Source organism: Armigeres subalbatus, chromosome 2, assembly GCF_024139115.2.
Source record: "Armigeres subalbatus isolate Guangzhou_Male chromosome 2, GZ_Asu_2, whole genome shotgun sequence".
Taxonomy (NCBI): Eukaryota; Metazoa; Arthropoda; class Insecta; order Diptera; family Culicidae; genus Armigeres; species Armigeres subalbatus.
The window spans coordinates 15,328,564-15,348,508 of NC_085140.1; the positions used below are offsets into that span (position 1 = coordinate 15,328,564).

Sequence of the window (19,945 nt, forward strand, 5' to 3'; positions counted from 1 at the left end):
CAGGCAGTGAAAGTCAAGGCAGCGGAGGAGATGACTACGTCAGTTCAGCGGACGATGGAAGCCAACCAGCCCCCACCTTGAGGGAAGTTAAGGATGCCATTCAACAGCTAAAGACCAATAAAGCAGCTGGTAGGGATGGTATCGGAGCTGAGCTCATCAAGGTCAAAAGCTGGCCACTTGCCTGCACAAACTGATAGTCAGAATCTGGGAAACCGAACAGCTACCGGAAGAGTGGAAGGAACGGGTTATATGCCATCTACAAGAAAGGCGACAAACTGGAGTGTGAGAACTTTCGAGCGATCACCATCCTTAATGCCGCCTACAAAGTGATATCCCAGATCATCTTCCGTCGTCTGTCACCATTAGTGAACGAGTTCGTGGGAAGTTATCAAGCCGGCTTCGTTGACGGCCGCTCGTCAACGGACCAGATCTTTACTGTACGGCAAATCCTTCGAAAATGCCGTGAATACCAGGTCCCAACGCACCATCTGTTCGTTGATTTCAAGGCGGCATAAGACAGTATAGACCGCGTAGAGCTATGGAAAATTATGGACGAGAACAGCTTCCCTGGGAAGCTTACCAGACTGATCAAAGCAACGGTGGATGGTGTGCAAAACTGTGTGAAGATTTCGGGCGAACACTCCAGTTCGTTCGAATCGCGCCGGGGACTAAGACAAGGTGATGGACTTTCGTGCCTGTTGTTCAACATTGCGCTAGAAGGTGTCATGCGGCGAGCCGGGGTACGATTTTCAACATATCCACTCAATTTATTTGCTTCGCGGATGACATGGACATTGTCGGCCGAACATTTGCAAAGGTGGCAGAACTGTACAGCCGCCTGAAACGTGAAGCAACAAAAGTTGGACTGGTGGTGAATGCGTCAAAGACAAAGTACATGCTTGTGGGCGGAACCGAGCGCGACAAGGCCCGCCTGGGAAGCAATGTTACGATAGACGGGGATACCTTCGAGGTGGTCGAGGAATTCGTCTACCTCGGATCCTTACTAACAGCTCACAACAACGTTAGTCGTGAAATACGAAGGCGCATCATCTGTGGAAGTCGGGCCTACTACGGGCTCCAGAAGAAACTGCGGTCGAAAAAGATTCGCCACCGCACCAAATGTGTCATGTACAAGACGCTTATAAGATCGGTTGTCCTCTACGGACATGAAAAATGGACAATGCTCGAGGAGGACTTGCAAGCACTCGGAGTATTCGAGAGACGGGTGCTTAGGACCATCTTTGGTGGTGTGGAAGAAGACGATGTGTGGCGGCGAAGAATGAACCATGAGCTCGCCCAACTCTACGGCGAACCCAGTATCCAGAAGGTAGCTAAAGCCGGAAGGGTACGATGGGCAGGACATGTTGCAAGAATGCCGGACAGCAACCCTGCAAAGATGGTGTTCGCTTCCGATCCGGCAGGTACGAGACGGCGTGGAGCGCAGCGAGCGAGATGGGCAGACCAAGTGCAAAACGACTTGGCGAGCGTGGGGCGTATCCGAGGATGGAGAGATGCAGCCGCGAACCGTGTATTGTGGCATCAAATTGTTGATTCAGTGTTATCTGTTTAGATGTTAACTAAATAAATGCATGTCGGGCCTACTACGGGCTCCAGAAGACTGCGGTCGAAAAAGATTCGCTACCGCACCAAATGTGTCATGTACAAGACGCTAATAAGACCGGTTGTCCTCTACGGACATGAAACATGGACAATGCTCGAGGAGGACTTGCAAGCACTCGGAAGACGGGTGCTTAGGACCATCTTTGGCGGTGTACAAGAAGACGGTATGTGACGGCGAAGAATGAACCATGAGCTCGCCCAACTCTACGGCGAACCCAGTATCCAGAAGGTAGCTAAAGCCGGAAGGGTACGATGGGCAGGACATGTTGCAAGAATGCCGGACAGCAACCCTGCATTAAAGATGGTGTTCACTTCCGATCCGGCAGGTACGAGACGGCGTAGAGCGCAGCGAGCGAGATGGGCAGACCAGGGGGAGGATGGAGAGATGCGGCCGCGAACCGTGTATTGTTGCATCAAATTGTTGATTCAGTGTTATCTGTTTAGATGTTAACTAAATAGGGGTAACGGCTCAAACCTTGGCCCATTATGGTACGGTTGAGCACATTTATTGTTATAAATCTTCATATAATGCATTTCCAACCAGAATTATTCCACCAGCCGGCTTGCTTACATTTGGTTTTGACGCCAAATAGCAAAAAACGACGATGAATGTCCGCAATATCTTATTAAAACCAGCGAAACTCTCGAGAGAAATGGACAAAATGTCGGCATCCTTGTCCCTATCAGGTGGATAATTGTTCAGCCCACTTGGGAAGAGTGATTGTTGATTTCGAACATACGAGAGATAAAGATGGGTTGCTGTTTATAGTACCAGTCATTTTGCTTGCGTTGAATAAAGACAGCATTCAAACAAATAGAGAAAATCAAATCATCTTATTGAGCGTGAATTCTAATTGGTTGCTGATCGTGAGAGTGCGTTTCAGATTCCCCCAATAGCACGCTTACCAAGGACATGCTAACGAAAATACTATTATATGAATCATTTATTTCCCCAATATTTACCATATTTGCAAGCGAAGAAGTTTAGAAAAATGAAAACTGTATTTAAAACTGCAGTTGCAAAAAGGCTACATGTTCTAGCCCTCATGTTGTACCTTAAAACAAATTGCATACGTTAATTATTGGCTGCCGCATAATTTTGAGATTTACTGCTAGTTGAAACCGTGGCAGTTGTGTTGCTCTCGCTCTCGCGATACTCTCAAAGAAACTTTTTTCCAAAACGTAAACAATGCTGTAGGTGGGGATGATGCATAACGCACTACTGAAGAAAGCCAATTGTAAAACTTATTCTAGGCAATTCATTGATTTGTACTGTGCATTAACAGTTATAACTGTGCCAACTACCTGATATTATTACACGATTATTCATAAATACAATTATTGGATGCTTGTTTTTAACTCTTACGGCACGTGGCTCTTACGTGAACGATTCAACTTCTCATAGAACTTTCGTGTGTACAGCGCGGTACAGGTGCTACTTCTCTTCACGGTCTCGATCTTCCTGCTGGCGCTTTTTCTTCCGGATAATCGAGTTTTGTCTGTTTCGCGCCTCGTTCGCCCTCGTGCGGTGTTGCAGCAATCTCGCCCATACTGCATTTTTTCTTCTACTAACTGCTCACATTTGCCGTCATACCGGTCGTTTCTTTGATCCGGGGGCAACTTGCCAAGTGCAGCGATTGCAATGCTTCGAATGGCGGATCGAATATCTCTTCAGCCAGCCATCTTCAAGAGACGCTGCGCCTAGCTGCTCTTCCGCCGGGAATGCCACTTCCAGCTGCTGCGCGAATCCTTGGGCTAGTCTACCGTCTTGTATCCGCCCAATGTTAAGTCGCGGCTTTCGACTACGACGCGAATTGTACACCGTCGAGAGTTTTGAGCGCAGGCATACTGCAACGAGCTAGTGGTCGGATTCAATATTCGGACTGCGGTAAGTGCGAACGTTCGTGATGTCGGAGAAGAATTTACCGTAGATTTGGTTTTCCGTTTCTTGGTTAGATGATCTCCATGTGGCCTTTTGGATATTTTTGCGGGGAAAGAAGGTGCTTCGGACTACCAGTCCGCGGGAGGCTGCGATGTTTATGGATCGTTGGCCGTTGTCATTCGATACGGTATGCAGACTATCCGGTCCGATAACCGGTCTATACATTTCCTCCCTGCCTACCTGTGCGTTCATGTCACCGATGACGATTTTGACGTCCCGCAGTGGGCATCCATCGTATGTCTGCTCTAGCTGCGCATAGAACGCTTCTTTCTCGTCGTCGGATCTCCCTTCGTGTGGGCAGTGCACGTTGATGATGCTATAGTTGAAGAAAAGGCCTTTTATCCTCAGCTTGCACATCCTTACGTTGATTGGCTGCCACCCAATCATGCGTTGGCGCATCTTACCCAGCACTATGAAGCCGGTTCCCAGCTCGTTGATGGTGCCACAGCTTTGGTAGAAGGTAGCCGCTCGATGCCCCCTTTTCCACACTTTCTGTCCTGTCCAGCAAATCTCCTGCAGCGCCACGACGTCGAAGTTGCGGGGATGTAATTCATCGTAGATCATCCTGTCGCAACCGCAACCTGCGAAGCCTAGCGACTTGCAGTTCCATGTTCCAAGCTTCGAATCGTGATCCTTTATTCGTCGCCAAGGTCTTTGCCGATTATATCGAGTCGCATTATCTCTTATATTGTTCGTAATTATTGGTTTTTCAGGCGGCTTATTGGGCCTGCGCAAACCTCCTGTCTCGTCGGAGGGCCGTCGTGTCAGGGCTGTTTAGCGTCCCACCTAACACCAGGACTTGGGCTTGTGCGCTTTGAGCGGCACACGGTCGCTTTGGTGGGGCCTACTTGCGGATACATGCAGATTTTAATAGGAATTTAACATGGCCCACTGTCAAACCCCACCACATCCTAGGCAAGCCCCACAACTCGCAGATGGCCTGAGGAGGGATCGTCAAGCCCTTGGACATAGTCCCTGCTGCCCTCAAGCATTTCCTTCACCCGCAAGAATATCCACAAGGCCACATGGAAATCACGCAATCAATGACGGAAAACCAAATCGACCACGTTCTTATCGACGGCAAATTCTTCTCCGACATCACGAACGTCCGCTCTTACCGCAGTGCGAATATTGAATCCGATCGCTACCTCGTTGCAGTATGCCTGCGCTCAAAACTCTCGACGGTGTACAACACGCGTCGAAGTCGGACGCCGCGGCTTAACATTGGAAAAGAATGCAGCATGGGCGAGAATGCTGCAACACCGCACGAGGCACGCACGATAGAAACGGGCGCGGAACAGACAAAACTCGATTTTTGGAGGAAAAAGCGCCAGCAGGAAGATCGAGACCGTCAAGAGACGGAGCAACTGTACCGCGCTAATAACGCACGAAATTTCTATGAGAACTTGAACCGTTCACGTAAGAGCCACGTGCCACAGCCTGATATGTGTAAGGACATAAACGGAAACCTTCTGATGTGCGTAGTTCGAGAAGCGGAACTGATGTGCGTAGTTCGAGTTTCAGGGGCATTCTCGAGTCCTTTCGAAACACGCAGAGGGTTACGGGAAGGTGATGGTATTTCGTGCCTACTGTTCAGCATTGCTTTAGAGGGAGTACTACGAAGGGCATGGAATGACACGGTTCTCGACAACAATCCGACGGGCATAAGAAGGCGAGGTGCGCAGCGGGCAAGATGGATCGATCAGGTGGAAGCTGACTTGCGGACCCTCCGTATACTTGGTTGCATGGCGACGTGTAGCCATGGACCGAGCCGAATGGAAAAGACTCTTATATACCGCACAGGCCACTTCGGCCTTAGTCTGAATAAATAATAATAATAATGGAATGACACAAGCAGAACCAGACTTAGGGGAGAAGAAGGGGGGGCGTGGCCCCGGGCCCCCACAAATCTTATGTACCAAAACCAACATTTTTTGTACATTTTGGGGCTCCCACAAGCTGTCGGCCCCGGGGCCCCCTTCCGGCTAAATCCGGCCCTGGACACAAGTGAAAAGATTTTCACGAATTCAGTTCATCTATTTAGTTTCGCCGACGACATTGATATCATGGCACGTAACCTTGAGAAGATGGAGGAAGGCTACATCAGACTGAAAAGCGAAGCTAAACGGGTTGGACTAGTCATCAACACATCGAAAAATTCGCCGCCGTACCAAACTGACTATCTACAAAACGCTTATTAGACCGGCAGTTCTCTACGGACACGAAACCTGAACGATGTTCGTAGAGGACCAACGCGCACTGGGAGTTTTCGAAAGAAAAGTGCTGCCTACCATCTATGGTGGGGTGCAGATGGCGGACGGTACGTGGAGGAGGCGAATGAACTACGAGTTTCATCAGCTGTTGGGAGAACCAAGCATCGTTCGCACCGCAAAAATCGGAAGACTGCGGTGAGAGGGCGGGCCCCTCCTTAACCGTTCGCTAAGACGCACGGTTACAAAGCAAGACCATGCTGAGAATGGCTGGGTTCGATTTCCGGTGCCGGTCTAGTGTTAGCCTCATGATATACGAATGCAAAAATGCTAACTTGGCTTAGAAACCTCGCAGTTAATAAATTTGGAAGTGCTTAATGAACACTAAGCTGCGAGGCGGTTCTGTCCCAGTGTACGAATGTAATGCCAATAAAAAGAAGAAGAAGATTGAAAAAGGTGTTTTATGTTTCATTACCCTTCTACATTATAGAGCATCTTCCCTCGTATTAATAATGTGAAAATGATGCTTGCGGATACTAAAATCGTTGCTGACGATCTTGTCCCATATGGCGGTCAGGGCCCACTTTCCCCTAGTTCGAGTATGGTGGGTTCATTACCACAAAAGTTCAATCCAATGGACGCAGTTGTTCCACTAAAAAGTAAAAAGTAAAAAAGTGGTTCCACGCCCCAACAAAAAAAAATGGTGGGTTCATAGTTGCATCTCCATCATCGGTATCACTGGAAGCCGATTGCAGCTGAAATTCAGAAACGGAAGTGAGACTGGATCGGCCACACCATACGTAGGGTCGGAATCGGAATCTATAAACAAGCTCAGCAGGACATCCCGAAACAGAGCTAGACCCAGAACCGTGTTCACGGAAATTTTCATATCTCTGCATATTGCACATTATCTGAAAAGCTGTGCAATGCGTCTTGATAACATGAAACCTGATTGTTTCTTCACCAACTTAATTTTTATAGCAAAAACTAACATGTGAATTACCTAGATCCGCTTAGTTTAAACCCCATTTTCTGTCATATCAAAAAAATGTGTACAACTATTTGCAAAATGTAATATTTTTAGCGCTCGTAGTAACGTACAACACTCGTGTTTATCTTTTTGCAACTATTTGCACAATAATTTATTTACTATTGTTGTTTAATTTGATATAATTTTTACAAGCAAGGAAGTTCTAAGCAAATTAGTGTTTGGTTTGACACACGTGATAACACAGCCAAAGTTTTTTCTTTGTTTTGAGGCTGCATATGTGTTCAGTTCACCAATATGTTGGCCTTGATACAAAAGGTTTTCACTAGATTTATCGATTGGCCTAAATAATGAGGTTTCAAACCATTGCAATAAAGATTCAATCAAAGTAGAACATATCGAATTACATGGCTACATCACCAGGCTATACAGCTGTAATAGCAATATTCTATCTGTTGTAGCGAGAATTTATCTCTCAGTCAAGGTACTATGTTCTAATTAATAGCTTCTAATTTCTAGAAGCACCTTGGCACAGTCATGTTTATCGATTTATTGATCTACATTGACCATGACATATGAGCAATCCGCCCATGCCATCATTTCTTTTTCACTTTCGAAAAATGCATCCTATTACTCAACTTTAAATCGATTCAGCTAGGAAGATAGCAGCCAACAACGCGAGATTTGTGTCGATCGGAATCCCTTCACTTGTTTTCTCCCCTGGCTGATGCTACAGCAGAAGAAACATCCAAAAGAGAAGGCAATCTTGAAACCGCTTTGACATAACTGTCAATTCCCTCGCCTCCCACCTCCTCCGGATTTGGATTACGAGCTACATTAGTGTGGAATGGGCGTACTCACCTGCACTGGTTCCTGTACAATCATCCTCCCCTAGCGCCCCAGCCGCTGCTGGTCACTATCTGCACGACCGCTACAATCGATTCCGGAAGCACCTTCTTCCTTTGTGGCTCTTTATATTTACTGCTATGTTCTGGTTCCAGCTTTTAGCAGCCTCTACACAATAATGGAAACCCCGAAACCAGCACGTAGTACGTCTAATTCTTCTGCTGGCTAAGACAGTGACGACTTTGAAGCTGCTGCTGCTGATTTTGATGATGACGACGGCGATGAAGAAAAACAAATTTCACCAGATGCATTACAACACTTTCTCACACAGTCGCACACCGAGAGCCAATTATTCACTTTTTTTTGTTCGACGTCTTGAAGCTGGCCGTCTCCGCGGGCTTCACTGTTTCTTCTGTCAGGGCTGCGATGTTGGCTACGCCTTTCAACACTGCTGTTGCTGCTGCTCGTTATTTTCTTCACAACACTGAGCTTCTGTTTGTGATTGAACTATTGCTGCGCCCGATCCGGAATACACCTTCAATGCGCTCTATGAAGCCCAAAAACTTCTCACTATTGTTGCCTAACAGAAAAAAAATACACGACGCCCATGATTAGTTAGACGTTAGACTGGTCCAAAGCCGATCGAGATGTATATTGCCTACTGTTAATTTTCATTGTTCGAGTCGTTTTAAAATATAAATCCGAAAAATACAGTGCCAGCCGCTGTCTGATAGCTGTAACGTGACGCACGTGAACGTCGTACACCGTGTGTTATCTTCTAAAGCAGCGGTTCTCAACTTGGGGTACCTTCGCTGGTCTCAGGGGGACCATTTATAATGCATTTATAATTCAACATCCGCCTTTACTCACTTCTGTTCCTACAGATGTTAAATTATAAATGCAAGTAGCTTTTGGTGCTCCTTGGGACCCTCCTTAGCCGTGCGGTAAGACGCGCGGCTACTAAGGAAGACCATGCTGAGGGTGGCTGGGTTCGATTCCCGATGCCGGTCTAGGCAATTTTCAGATTGGAAATTGTCTCGACTTCCCTGGGCATAAAAGTATCATCGTGCTAGCCTCATGATATACGAATGCAAAAAACCTGGCTTAAAAACCTCGCAGTTAACAACTGTGAAAGTGCTTAGTGAACACTAAGCTGCGAGGCGGCTCTGTCCCAGTGTTGGGATGTAATGCCAATAAGAAGAAGAAGAAGAAGCTTTTGGTGCTAACTTTCTAATCTATTTATTCACGTAGTAGCACGCCACGATATTTAGGAGGGCCTTTAACATGTACTTTAACACTTCTCATTATTTCATTTGTTTTAATCTCTGAAGTCTTGCTAAATTCAATAATCTTGAAATCGTAGTTCGCCTGCTTAGATATCAGTTCGACTACCTATACAGTCTCGATTCTCGACCTAACTAATTGTTTTTTGGGTCTCCAGTTAGCCTTGCGTGCAAAGGCGTAGGATTGCCAATCCGGAGATGGCAAGTTGGATTTTTCAATTGAGTACTGACCTGTCGTGTCGTAAACTTGGCTGGAACAATGTCCCAGCCGAATTTATGTAAAGTGAGCGACTGAAACTACGCTCCGCTCATCAACACTTCCATTACAAGACTGACTGACAAACACCCAGGCACGCACGACCACTCTACTTAAATTTTGACTATCGATACACGCTCTTAAGCAATTTAATAAGATTGTATAATACACACTTAAGTTTTTTTTTTCTTTTCTAACCAGTGCTAATTACTCTACATGCCGTCGCATACTTGTACCAAATTCCAAGAAAAGCAACTGGAAAAATCGCATGTAGAATAAAATTGCAATTTTTATTTGTCGCTTCTAGCAGAAGGAGATTTGAGGAGTTCTAAATTACTTTCCGAAGGAAATTTTGAATCTCTAAAGGAGTATCCAAAAACTTTCCTGAAATAATTTTCCACTGAATTCCTAAAAAAAATATCCAATGGAATTCCTGAAGCAAAATCCGGAAAAATCAGTATGGAAATTCTGACCAAATACCTGGAGAAGAAACTTTCCGAAGGATTTTATAAAGAAATCGTTCCAGGAAATTCAAAAATTATTTCTTGGTGAATTTTCATGAGAAAATTCTCAAACAAATTCCAGGAGGTATTCCCGAAATAATCACGTGCCCCAGTTAAACTTCGCCAGAGTTTTCACAAGAAACACATTTTTTCCTTCTTCACTTGTAAGGCGAGTTGTTCGACAACTTGTTTGTGGCTCACTGCCGGCCTATGGAATATGCATTATTTATTCTTGCATTAAAACGTGTATTTACGACATCTTGATTGAACCACATATTCACTTTCTCTCTTGCTGATTTTCCTGATTGTGACAAGAATTCCCTGATAATTCCCTGATTTTTCCGGGTTGACAATAATTCTCTGATAATTGCAGCTTTTCCAGGTTTTTCCAGGCAGTCGACACCCTGTGTTGATGAGTACATGAAGTATGAACGTGCGCATATATGAAATCTGGTAATGTCTAATGCTACCAGAAAAAAAATATTGGTAGAATTGATAGGGAAATATTACGAGCGGTCGAGCCAAAACAATAATATCTATGTTTGCTTTAAACAATCCGCTGATTGAAACAACTGAAAACTCATATTTGATTCAAGCTTTCAAACATAATTTTCATTGGTTTTGATTGCGACAATATGTTTGTTCATAATGATATTTATGTTTGATGCTAGAACAAACTGAAATTTTGTTTGAATTTACCAAAAATATGTTTGAGTCTACCGTAAATTTTTCTGCGTGTGCTCATTTCAATATAATTGGATTTTAGATGAACTATATACGCAGGAAATGTCTTTCTATATTGAAAAATGTTTTTCGAAGTTATTTTTTCACTTACCCACAAGTTGGGCAAGTAAAAAACAGGTTTTTGGCTACAGTCAAACCTCCATGAGTCGATATTGAAGGGACCTCATGGAAATATCGAGATGTGGAATAGAAAATCCCATGGAAACTATTTGGAGGGACCATCGCAGTAGCCCAATAAATATTTTTAAATATTGCATAATTTGCTTCCATGAGTCGATGTTGAGTCATAAAACATCGACTAATAGAGGTATGACTGTATCTAATTATTTTTTATTTTTTTCGCAAACATATACAGATTGGTAAGATAATGGATAGATACCAAACAAAAATTTAATAATTAAATTTCCCCTTCAGCTTCAAGGTACATTTCCAACTCACTATTGCAAATTTTGCGCCGTGTTCGACTCCCATGTAAAAAATATTGCAAATTATGCGCCGTGTTCGACTCCCATGCAAAAAATATTGTCCCACCAAAATATGTTCCCACCAGTTTCTCCATATATGGATGTCGTCTCCACTGCAAGAAAGAGCTGTTTGGGGTGTGAGATAAGGTGCAAGAATGATGTTTTGGATTGTGCTTTCGCTAATTTCTATAGAATTGGACGTGTGAGCATTTGTTTTGGTACTTTGAAAAATTTGCACGGTAGTCTATTCTTCGGTGAGAAAAGCAATAAAGGATTAAAAAAGAAGCGTATTTCAACCATTATAAGACGAATTCCCAGCGGAGGTACCACACGTAATTCCAAGGCCTTTAAGACCAATGAGCTAGACTTTACTAAGGTGGCGCAGATCAGCGTTGCGTGCCACTGGTTGTCTCTTTTATTCTCCCGCTGATCTTATGCAACGCAAATAGTGACGTCACTATTTGCGTTGCATAAGAGCATCATTATCGGTCGCGAGCATTTTAATCACCCGCGCAGCGCTTTCATTTTAGTTTCGTCACTCGTTTCCGTATCGGTCACTATTTTCGGCTCTCAATTTGGTTACTGTATTCCGTACCGGTGACGTTTGACAGTTGACAGTTCATAAAATAGCAGCGCTCTTATCGCGCTACCAAATTTGGTCACCTGTCAGTCGCGCTACTGTTATAACAGCGCGTTTAGTAGCGACCGGTAAAGTGTCAAGTAATGATACTGCGCTGCCAAATGGCTTAAACTCACCACCGGTAATCTTGCTCTAAGATCAGCGGGAGAGTAAGAGATAGCTAGTGGCACGCAACGCTGATCTGCGCCACCTTAGTAAAGTCTAGCTCCTTGCTTTAAGAGCTAGGATGATGACATGATGAGAATCGACAGCGGAATTACGGCATACTATCATGGGGAGAGATCTACTGGAGAACTACGATTTCCGTGTATGTTGTTTCCTTCGGCGCGGTTACCTGGGAGAGCTGCCTTCGTACCTAAATCAACATCTTCAAAAAGGAACGAACATTCGAACGAGAACTTTCATCATTCCGCACCATACGACGTCAAGTGGAAAAAGTGTGCTCATTAGCGGAGCCTCTACTTGGAATCATCTCCCTTTGGCTACTAGACAGCAACAAACATTTCAAGCTTTCAAGGATAACTACTAAAACAAAGTTCAATTAGCTATGGCACTCAATTACCACTTAGTAACTTCCAAGGCTCCAATGTTATTTTATTTCCCATTCAAACTTCCCTGACCTAAGTAAAAGTCCTGTAACTGGTAGGTTATCGTAACAATTAAATATACTTATACTTATACTTAAGACGTGCCACTCAATAAAAAAAAGTTGAGAACCACTGTGCCAGGGTAATAAAACGTTAGCCTGTAGTTTTACACTTATTGTAACATAATGAAAATAAAATATTCTTCAAATCGTTGACTACTGATTTTTCAATTTTCAAACTGTCACTTTTGACATAATTATAACATCAATGATATTGCATTTTTTTGTTCGCATCAAAGTTTTTTTTAATAGTAACGATACTTATGTCGTTTTCGGTTTTAGACCTGGGTCAGGTCCGACCCCGACTCTGAATAACCGAACGAAAAACGAATCGGGATCGAGTCAGTATGATGGTATTAGTGAGAACTCAATCCCTATCATCTGTTTTGTTTTCAATTCGCATTTTTATCAGCTGGCAGAAACAGACATATTTTATCTATTGAATTTTGTTATTAGTGTTATTTTTTTCTTGTTTTATGAATTATGGGGGAAGTCAGACGCTTCTTCTGTTAATTGTTTAATGACTAAAATGACTATTATTTCATCAATAAATTAATATGATTAGGAGCTTGTGATGAATGACGACGGTAATGTGGATTGCCATGAAAGAATTTATGCCAATCCGTGTTTCCCGATAAACTGTTATGCTGATTCTATATGGCTTTTTGGGTAACAGTGATTGTGTTACAGTAAATTTGAATTATCAATTATGTCATTGAAATGGAACAGAACAACAAAATATGGAAACACTTTGTAAAAAATCCAATACAACATTTATTGAGATTTGGGGCCTATTATTTTAAAACAAAGAATCAAATCGTACAAGAGTTGAACAGCATTATTTTTTGCTATTTGCATTTTTTTTGCTATTTTTCTCCCAAGAAAAAGGGGCCTTTTGGGATAAATTGCGATTTCGTCAAAACTGCAAAAACCAAATATACAAGAGAGGCAAATAATTTTTCACTACATAATCTAAACAGGAGATTCAACATAATCAATATCAATGGGATTAAATATGTCTTTGTCGGTTTTTTAACGAATTACAACTAAAAACCTTCCTTCCACTAAAAAATTATGCTCAATTCGTATAAAAACTGTTCCTAAATAAACATTTGAATTTATGTGTAAATAATCATTTATATTTAAATAAATAAAATAAATTTGTTGATGGCAATATAGTTGCCAAAGTCTTATAAATGATTAATGCCAGGGTAAATACATTATGTTTATATTCTTCAAATCCGTAACCTTGAACAAATTATGCACAGACTGCAATAATGAATAAAATAATGGTATGAACATTTTGGTATAAATAACTTCATAGCGGCAGATATTCTGGTACGCTATTTTACCATTGATAGAGCAATTATACCTAAAGCATATGTTCGAATACACAACGTAATAGTGAATAAATAGCAGCTACCTTCTAGTCACAAATTTTCAAACCTCATTTTGTTTATAGTGGAGCTATCATCTGAGGTAATCAGCGAAAAATATGTCGATATCTGAATCCGATTCACCATCAGAGAAACTTGAAGACAGCACAAAATTGATATAATCCATTTTTGCATGGAAGAGCAACAGAATTGATAAATTTAACAAATGAAACAAACAAAATCAAATACCCATCCGTTTCTTTTACGTTTTCATTTTCCTTTAGCGTAAACATAAACACCAGTTTGACAGTTTGTGTTTGAATGTATTGGTGAACCTAGGTTGGATCTCGATAAATCTGCAGAGCGAACCTCATTCATTTTGGGTCGGATCTGGTGCGGATCGCGATCCAACCTGAACGAATAACCGAACGTTTTGACAGCTGTTAGAGCGGATCCGGTGCAGAACTAGGTTCGACCCAGCAATAACCGAAAACGACATTAATGACTCTGTCAACTGTCAACTGACTCAATGTCAAAAAATAGTAGACTTTCGTCAAAATTATTCATTACACACTTAACTCATTTCACCGTATTCGGTAAATTTTACCGAAATCTCAACAGCAGAACTGGTCGGTAATTTATTTTACAGATTTTTTGTATTTTTTTCCATTGCTCAACTGTCAAAATCACCGAAAATCAGTTAAATTATTTACCGAAGAGTTCTGCTGTTGAGATTTCGGTAAAATTTTACCGAATTCGGCGATTTATTTTAAGTGTGTAGTGTATAATTGAACCGTTTGTTTGGGAAACTGCATATGTAACTTTTTTGGCCAAAATGATATTTTATATATTCTGAATCCTCGTCCAAAAATACATATTCTGGCAAAAAATACGAAAAAAAAAAATTTTGTTCAGGAATGTATGAAAAAAAATTCGTTTGTTTGAGAAACTACATATGTCCACGTACTTTGAAGAGCAATTGTGAAGTACTGTTTACATTTTTTGCACTGCAAGTTCCCCAGGGTGTTGAGTTTTGCCAAAAACTATTGATCTGTATCGAAGAAATCGAAAGATTCGGTGGAAATTTGCTAAAAAACAGTTTTTTGTTGTTTTCTCGAAATAGTGTAAAATGGACTTATGCAGTTTCTCAAACAAATGATTCAATTCGCTGCGATACCATGAATAATTCAATCATAATTTGTATAATCCAAGAGCGATTACTGAAAAAAATTATGCTTGATTTCATTCTACACGAGATGGAAACGAACATATTAAAAATATAATCGTTTACCGAAAACCGTTAATGTTTTTGTAAAATAAGTTTAGAATATGTGAAAACCTTAATTTGTAATTTGTAATTTATTTATTGTCATAACGGAAGCCTATAGGTTACCCCATATTTTAGGTCAAGGAAGATACATTAGTATTGAAAGAAACGGTCGGAATATAAGACAGAGTAGGAGTGCTAATACATTAGTTTAACTAAATCTAGGTTCTGGTATAGGGTGTGTTATAGAGTCTAGCTTCTGTAATTGCCCTATCTTGTAGCGAGTGCTTTCTTAAATTTGCTTAATAACACAATCTTTGAAACTTTCACCTCTATGCTTGTCTAATACATATTCAGAAGATTTCAATACGTTCGGTAGAATGCTAAAAACTTTACGTCGGGCAAAAATATAACAACAAAATCGATTGCAGCCATTTTTCATATTAATGGACCAGTCTAACGTACCAAAGAGCAAACGAATGTGCATCACAAACTCCATCCACCGCAACGACGAACAAACTTCTTCAAGTGTGAGTGCGCCACACCACTCCAACCGCATACGATGACTTCCCCCCTGGGCTTTTGTTTCGTCACTCCCTGCCACCTCCTTCTACTTCACCTTTCCAGCTCGACAACACTTCACTGCTCTTCCAAGGCGAACCTTCTTTTTTCCATCCTCCGCCAACAAAAAATTCCAACCTTCGGACTGCCGTCGATTCTTTCGCAATTTTTCCCACCAAAGAACACCGTAATCCAAATTTGCCACGCACTAAAACGTCCGAAGTATGCTTGCGCGGATTCCGAGCAATGTTTCGACGGTAATTTGCTGCGATTTGGCCACGAATACGTGAAAATTAAAGCACTCTTCAGAAAATTCCCGTTTCTTTTTTCACGTCTTTTGCAACACACGCACGACGATCGCAGCGCAGCACACTCGAAACTGACAGCGATGATGAGAATCGACTTTTGCAGAAGCGGGATAGCTATATCGCGGTGCACTACTCACTCTGCCTAGTTCAAAGGGTGATGTTTTTCTTTTTTCGAGAAAAGAAGCGACTGACACGATTTGAAATTTTCGCCTTCCCAAGCATTCGTCTGACAAGCGGCGAAAAGTTTTACCGAACAAATCAGACCTCAGACGTTTGGGCCATCGCGGAGGGGGATGAGACTGTCGCATATGCACGGAAATCCGAAACAATCCAAAAATAAGTCTTTTTCACTCGGGAAATAATGGCCCGTTTACATATGAGCTAGTTCTAGCGGACAATGCACTGTCCGACAATACTAGCGCGAAATTAGCATAATGTAAACACTATTAGCAGATGACAATTCCTGTTTACATTGTGCTAATATCGCGCTAGTATTGTCGGATAGTGCATTGTCCGCTAGAACTAGCATATATGTAAACGGGGCATAAATGTTTCATCCGAGGTTTCATCAGATTCATATTCAAAATGACAGCACCGATCAATGGGCTAAGAGAACTGGATGAATGCAATTGTGTCCTAAAGGCCTACCTCGTTTATGGTTGCAAACGATAGTGCATCGGTCAAGAATACAAGACAAAATTTTCAAAACGACTTATCTGCTTTTGTAAACAAAGATTCAAACGACGATTTGACGAATCTGATAGCTCTCCCACGCAAACCAACACCATCAATAGGTAGGTGAAGGATTCCGCTACCTGTTGATGGTGTTGGTTTGCGTGGGAGAGCTATCAGATTCGTCAAATCTCGGGTACTTATTCAAAAGGACGTATGTGATTTTGTAAACAAAGATTCAAACGTCGATTTGTCCGATCTGATTGCCCTCCCACGCAAACCATCACCATGGACAGATAGGGGGAGGCTTCGGCTACCTGTAGGTGGTGTTGGTTTGCGTGGGAGTGCCATCAGATTGGACAAATCGACGTTTGAATCTTTGTTTACAAAATCACATACGTCCTTTTGAATAAGTACCCGAGAAATCGTCGTTTGAATCTTTGTTTACAAAAGCAGATAAGTCGTTTTGAAAATTTTGTCTTGAATACTTGTACCGTTGTTATAAAAATTCTGGTAAAATTCTAAATCAGTAAAAATAATACTTTTGTGTTTAAGACATTTTGAGGCAAATTTTGGACTGTGCAACATTTCAGAACGAATGAGCCATCAGCCCAAAACGTCAGCCTCATATATTAACTGTCAAAGGTTGAGTCAAGTACCCTGCGGTGTTTTGCTAGTGCGTTTGAATCCGTACGTCAAACAAGACCGAAAATGTCGAGGAAGCATTTTTCATCTATTTTTCAATTTCAAATTAAACAATGTTCTTTTCGATTTTTGAGTCTAAAGAAAAACTGACACGTTTAGAATGATAACCTTCATCGTTCCCTGAAAGAAAATCGAATATCGATTCTTCATTTTAGGACCCAAATGCATGAGCAGGATAACCGTACAATTCGTAGTTGCTACTCTGTGATTGATTAGAACTTGCGAAATTGCACAGGGAACCAATTGAATGGAGCTTGAGTTTAGCTATCATTCTCAATGTGCAAATTTCGGAAATTCAATGCATTTTACTAAGTCAATTACGGCGCCGGCCACGTCTTTACGGTCATCAAGGGAAGGAAGGATTATTAAACCGTCTAAGACGAATTAAGTACTGTCCATTTAATTCCACCAGTTAATTTTCGTTATATTTGCAGATACGTATTTCGACCACAACTGTGTGGTCGTCTTCAGTGTCTTGTACTTGACTCGACTTGACACTGAAGACGACAAGACACTGAAGACGACCACACAGTTGTGGTCGAAATACGTATCTGCAAAGATAACGAAAATTAACTGGTGGAATTAAATGGACAGTACTTAATTCGTCTTAGACGGTTTAATACATTCCACTAAACGAGCTTAATATATTTTTCTGAAGGATTATTAGTTCAACTCTCGTTGCTACTAGAGACTGAGTATACCTCTGCATCTCCACGATCGTCTTAGGATAGGATATTGTGTTAGTATGAAGGGAAATATTATCTGGATTCACGTTGGTAAGTGATGCGATCTATGGGATAGGAATATATGAATGAGAATTAGAAGTACTAGAGTAATGAGAAAGTAATCAAGTGAATTCTAATGGGATTCATTTTTAACAATTAGAATTTGAATGCTATTGAATTCTAATACCACGCACACGTCTACCACATCATCGCTACCCGCACATCAACCTCACACATTCTTACTTGTATGAGGCCTGCACGAGCATACCGACCGTATATAGCATTCGTATGCGGGTACAAATGAATACCAATCTATTTTTACATTTTATTTACTGCTACTAAGTAACAGGCAGCTTTTTATAACAATTCTATATTTAGAATCATACTTGCCAGCAATGAGAATTTGATTTGCAAAGAGATTGAGTTATATGATTAACGAAATTATCTAATAGGAAATTGGAAAGGGCCAGGGATCAAACCCTTAATCTCCTGCTTATGAGGCAAAAGCAGTGACACAAGGCCACCAAGCACCCAGAACTGGATGAATGCAATCATCAGAGAAAAAGTAGAATCACGAAAAATTACCACGGCAAGGTATAAGTCATATAGTGTTTAAAAAAGTTTAAAAGTATTTAGATAATCAATGTGCAGCGCAATACAACTGTCATTGAGTTCGACAGCAGTTAGAAGTTCAGCGGTCCGACAACCAGGGTTGCCAAACTCGTTGCCACATAAGGTACCCCGGGGCAAGTGAAAATACGGGGTAAGTGGGTACTATGGCTGCCGATTAATCCGTGAACGTTTTTAATGGTAACTATGTTCAAGAAAGATGAAGCAGAACTATCAACGAATTCACCTGACACAAAAATATTTGGAATAAAGACCATTAGCGGCACCATACTAATGGTATTGTTTTATCATGAGTTTAAACTACAGGCAAAAGCTATTACTTTTATTTTAATTCAATGGATTTCCAACAAAATAGTCGTTTCTAAATTAATCATTGATGTGGAAAGTGAATATTTTGAGCAATTGAATAATTGTGTGATATCGAAAACGATTTAAAAGTTTTGATCTAAGCCAGAATCTGCAATTTTCACTTGCCCTTGAGTTTTAACATAGATAGGGCAAGTAGGACATATTTGAACAACATTCTCGATAGAGCCATTTTACCTGTTTTTAGATTGTTGTCTAGTTAAAAATAACTTCGACACTCATATATCATGTGGATCTGAATCAAATGCAGTGGATATATTTATTTTCGTTGTTAAGAAGTAGTGTACAGTTGATTTACCAAATGTGTATTTTACTTTCTGAAAATTATCTCCCTCATGGAAAAGAGCAATGCTTATAACTATGTGAAATTTTCCGTTTACAGTGCAAATAATCTATTTATTTTACAATAGATCAACAGTTTTGTCTTGTGTTTTGTTATTTTTAAACTTCGCATCAGATTTTCAGATAAATAAAGTGCTTAGGACATAAATTGGCCATTTTGTTCTATTACAAATTTACAACACTGCGCATCGCCTGAATAAAAACGTTTCTTTCGAGGTTCTAATTTATGTAATAATTTGTGTTCTAAACAGATAAACATTCATTCGAAAGGTGATTATTCTGAAAGATTATTCTGTATTTTACAAATTTTTGTTGGGAGAGCGTTGACCAAAAATCTGTAAATACCACAAATAACAGATATGTAAGGCACGGCAAATGCTGGGTAAAGCGTACCATTGGTACTTCGCGTACCTGAAGGAATAAAATAGACCCCATCTCGCGGTCCTTAGCCTCTTACCCAGCAACTCCTATCCCTACCTCCCCGCGGTGCTGGCCGGGATACGATCAACCTTAGGGAAGATCGGGTAACCAACCCCGGTGGGAACTATGGTCGTATGCTTACAGTGAAGGTGGGGTTTGCTCCTTCCGGAGGTGCAGATCTTATTGAGCGTCTGTTCTCCATGTCAGGATCGGCTCACAACAGCGTCTGTTCTCCATGTTAGGGGCGGCTGATCATCGTCCGAGTGCCAGCGAGGGACTCTAAGTGAAACCACAGATAACAGATGTTGAGGCTAGCATCCCATACGTGTGTAAACATCCGCAACCGTTAATTCAAATGTATTTTAAATTGGGACCGCGTTTGGCAATCGATTGGAGATGGCGCAAGAATCATTGTTATTGAAAACGCAGCC

At 41.5% G+C, this 19,945-nt stretch overlaps 1 protein-coding gene across 3 annotated transcripts in view; it reads right to left on the reverse strand.

Moving 5' to 3' along the window:
- Positions 1–15,736, reverse strand: part of LOC134217893 (cell division cycle protein 27 homolog) — a 33,572-nt gene extending 17,836 nt beyond the window's left edge. The window contains exons 1-2 of one of the 3 annotated variants that reach the window (XM_062696730.1): positions 15,485–15,736; positions 7,622–8,186 (exon numbers count right to left, since the gene is read on the reverse strand). In XM_062696730.1, coding sequence (XP_062552714.1) covers positions 7,622–7,645 — 24 coding nt within the window. In that variant the 5' untranslated portion in view covers positions 7,646–8,186; positions 15,485–15,736. Of the gene's footprint in view, positions 1–7,621; positions 8,187–15,250 lie in introns of all 3 variants that reach the window. The other 2 variants (XM_062696729.1, XM_062696728.1) reach the window with 2 other exon arrangements.
- Between the last annotated feature and the right edge of the window lie 4,209 nt (positions 15,737–19,945).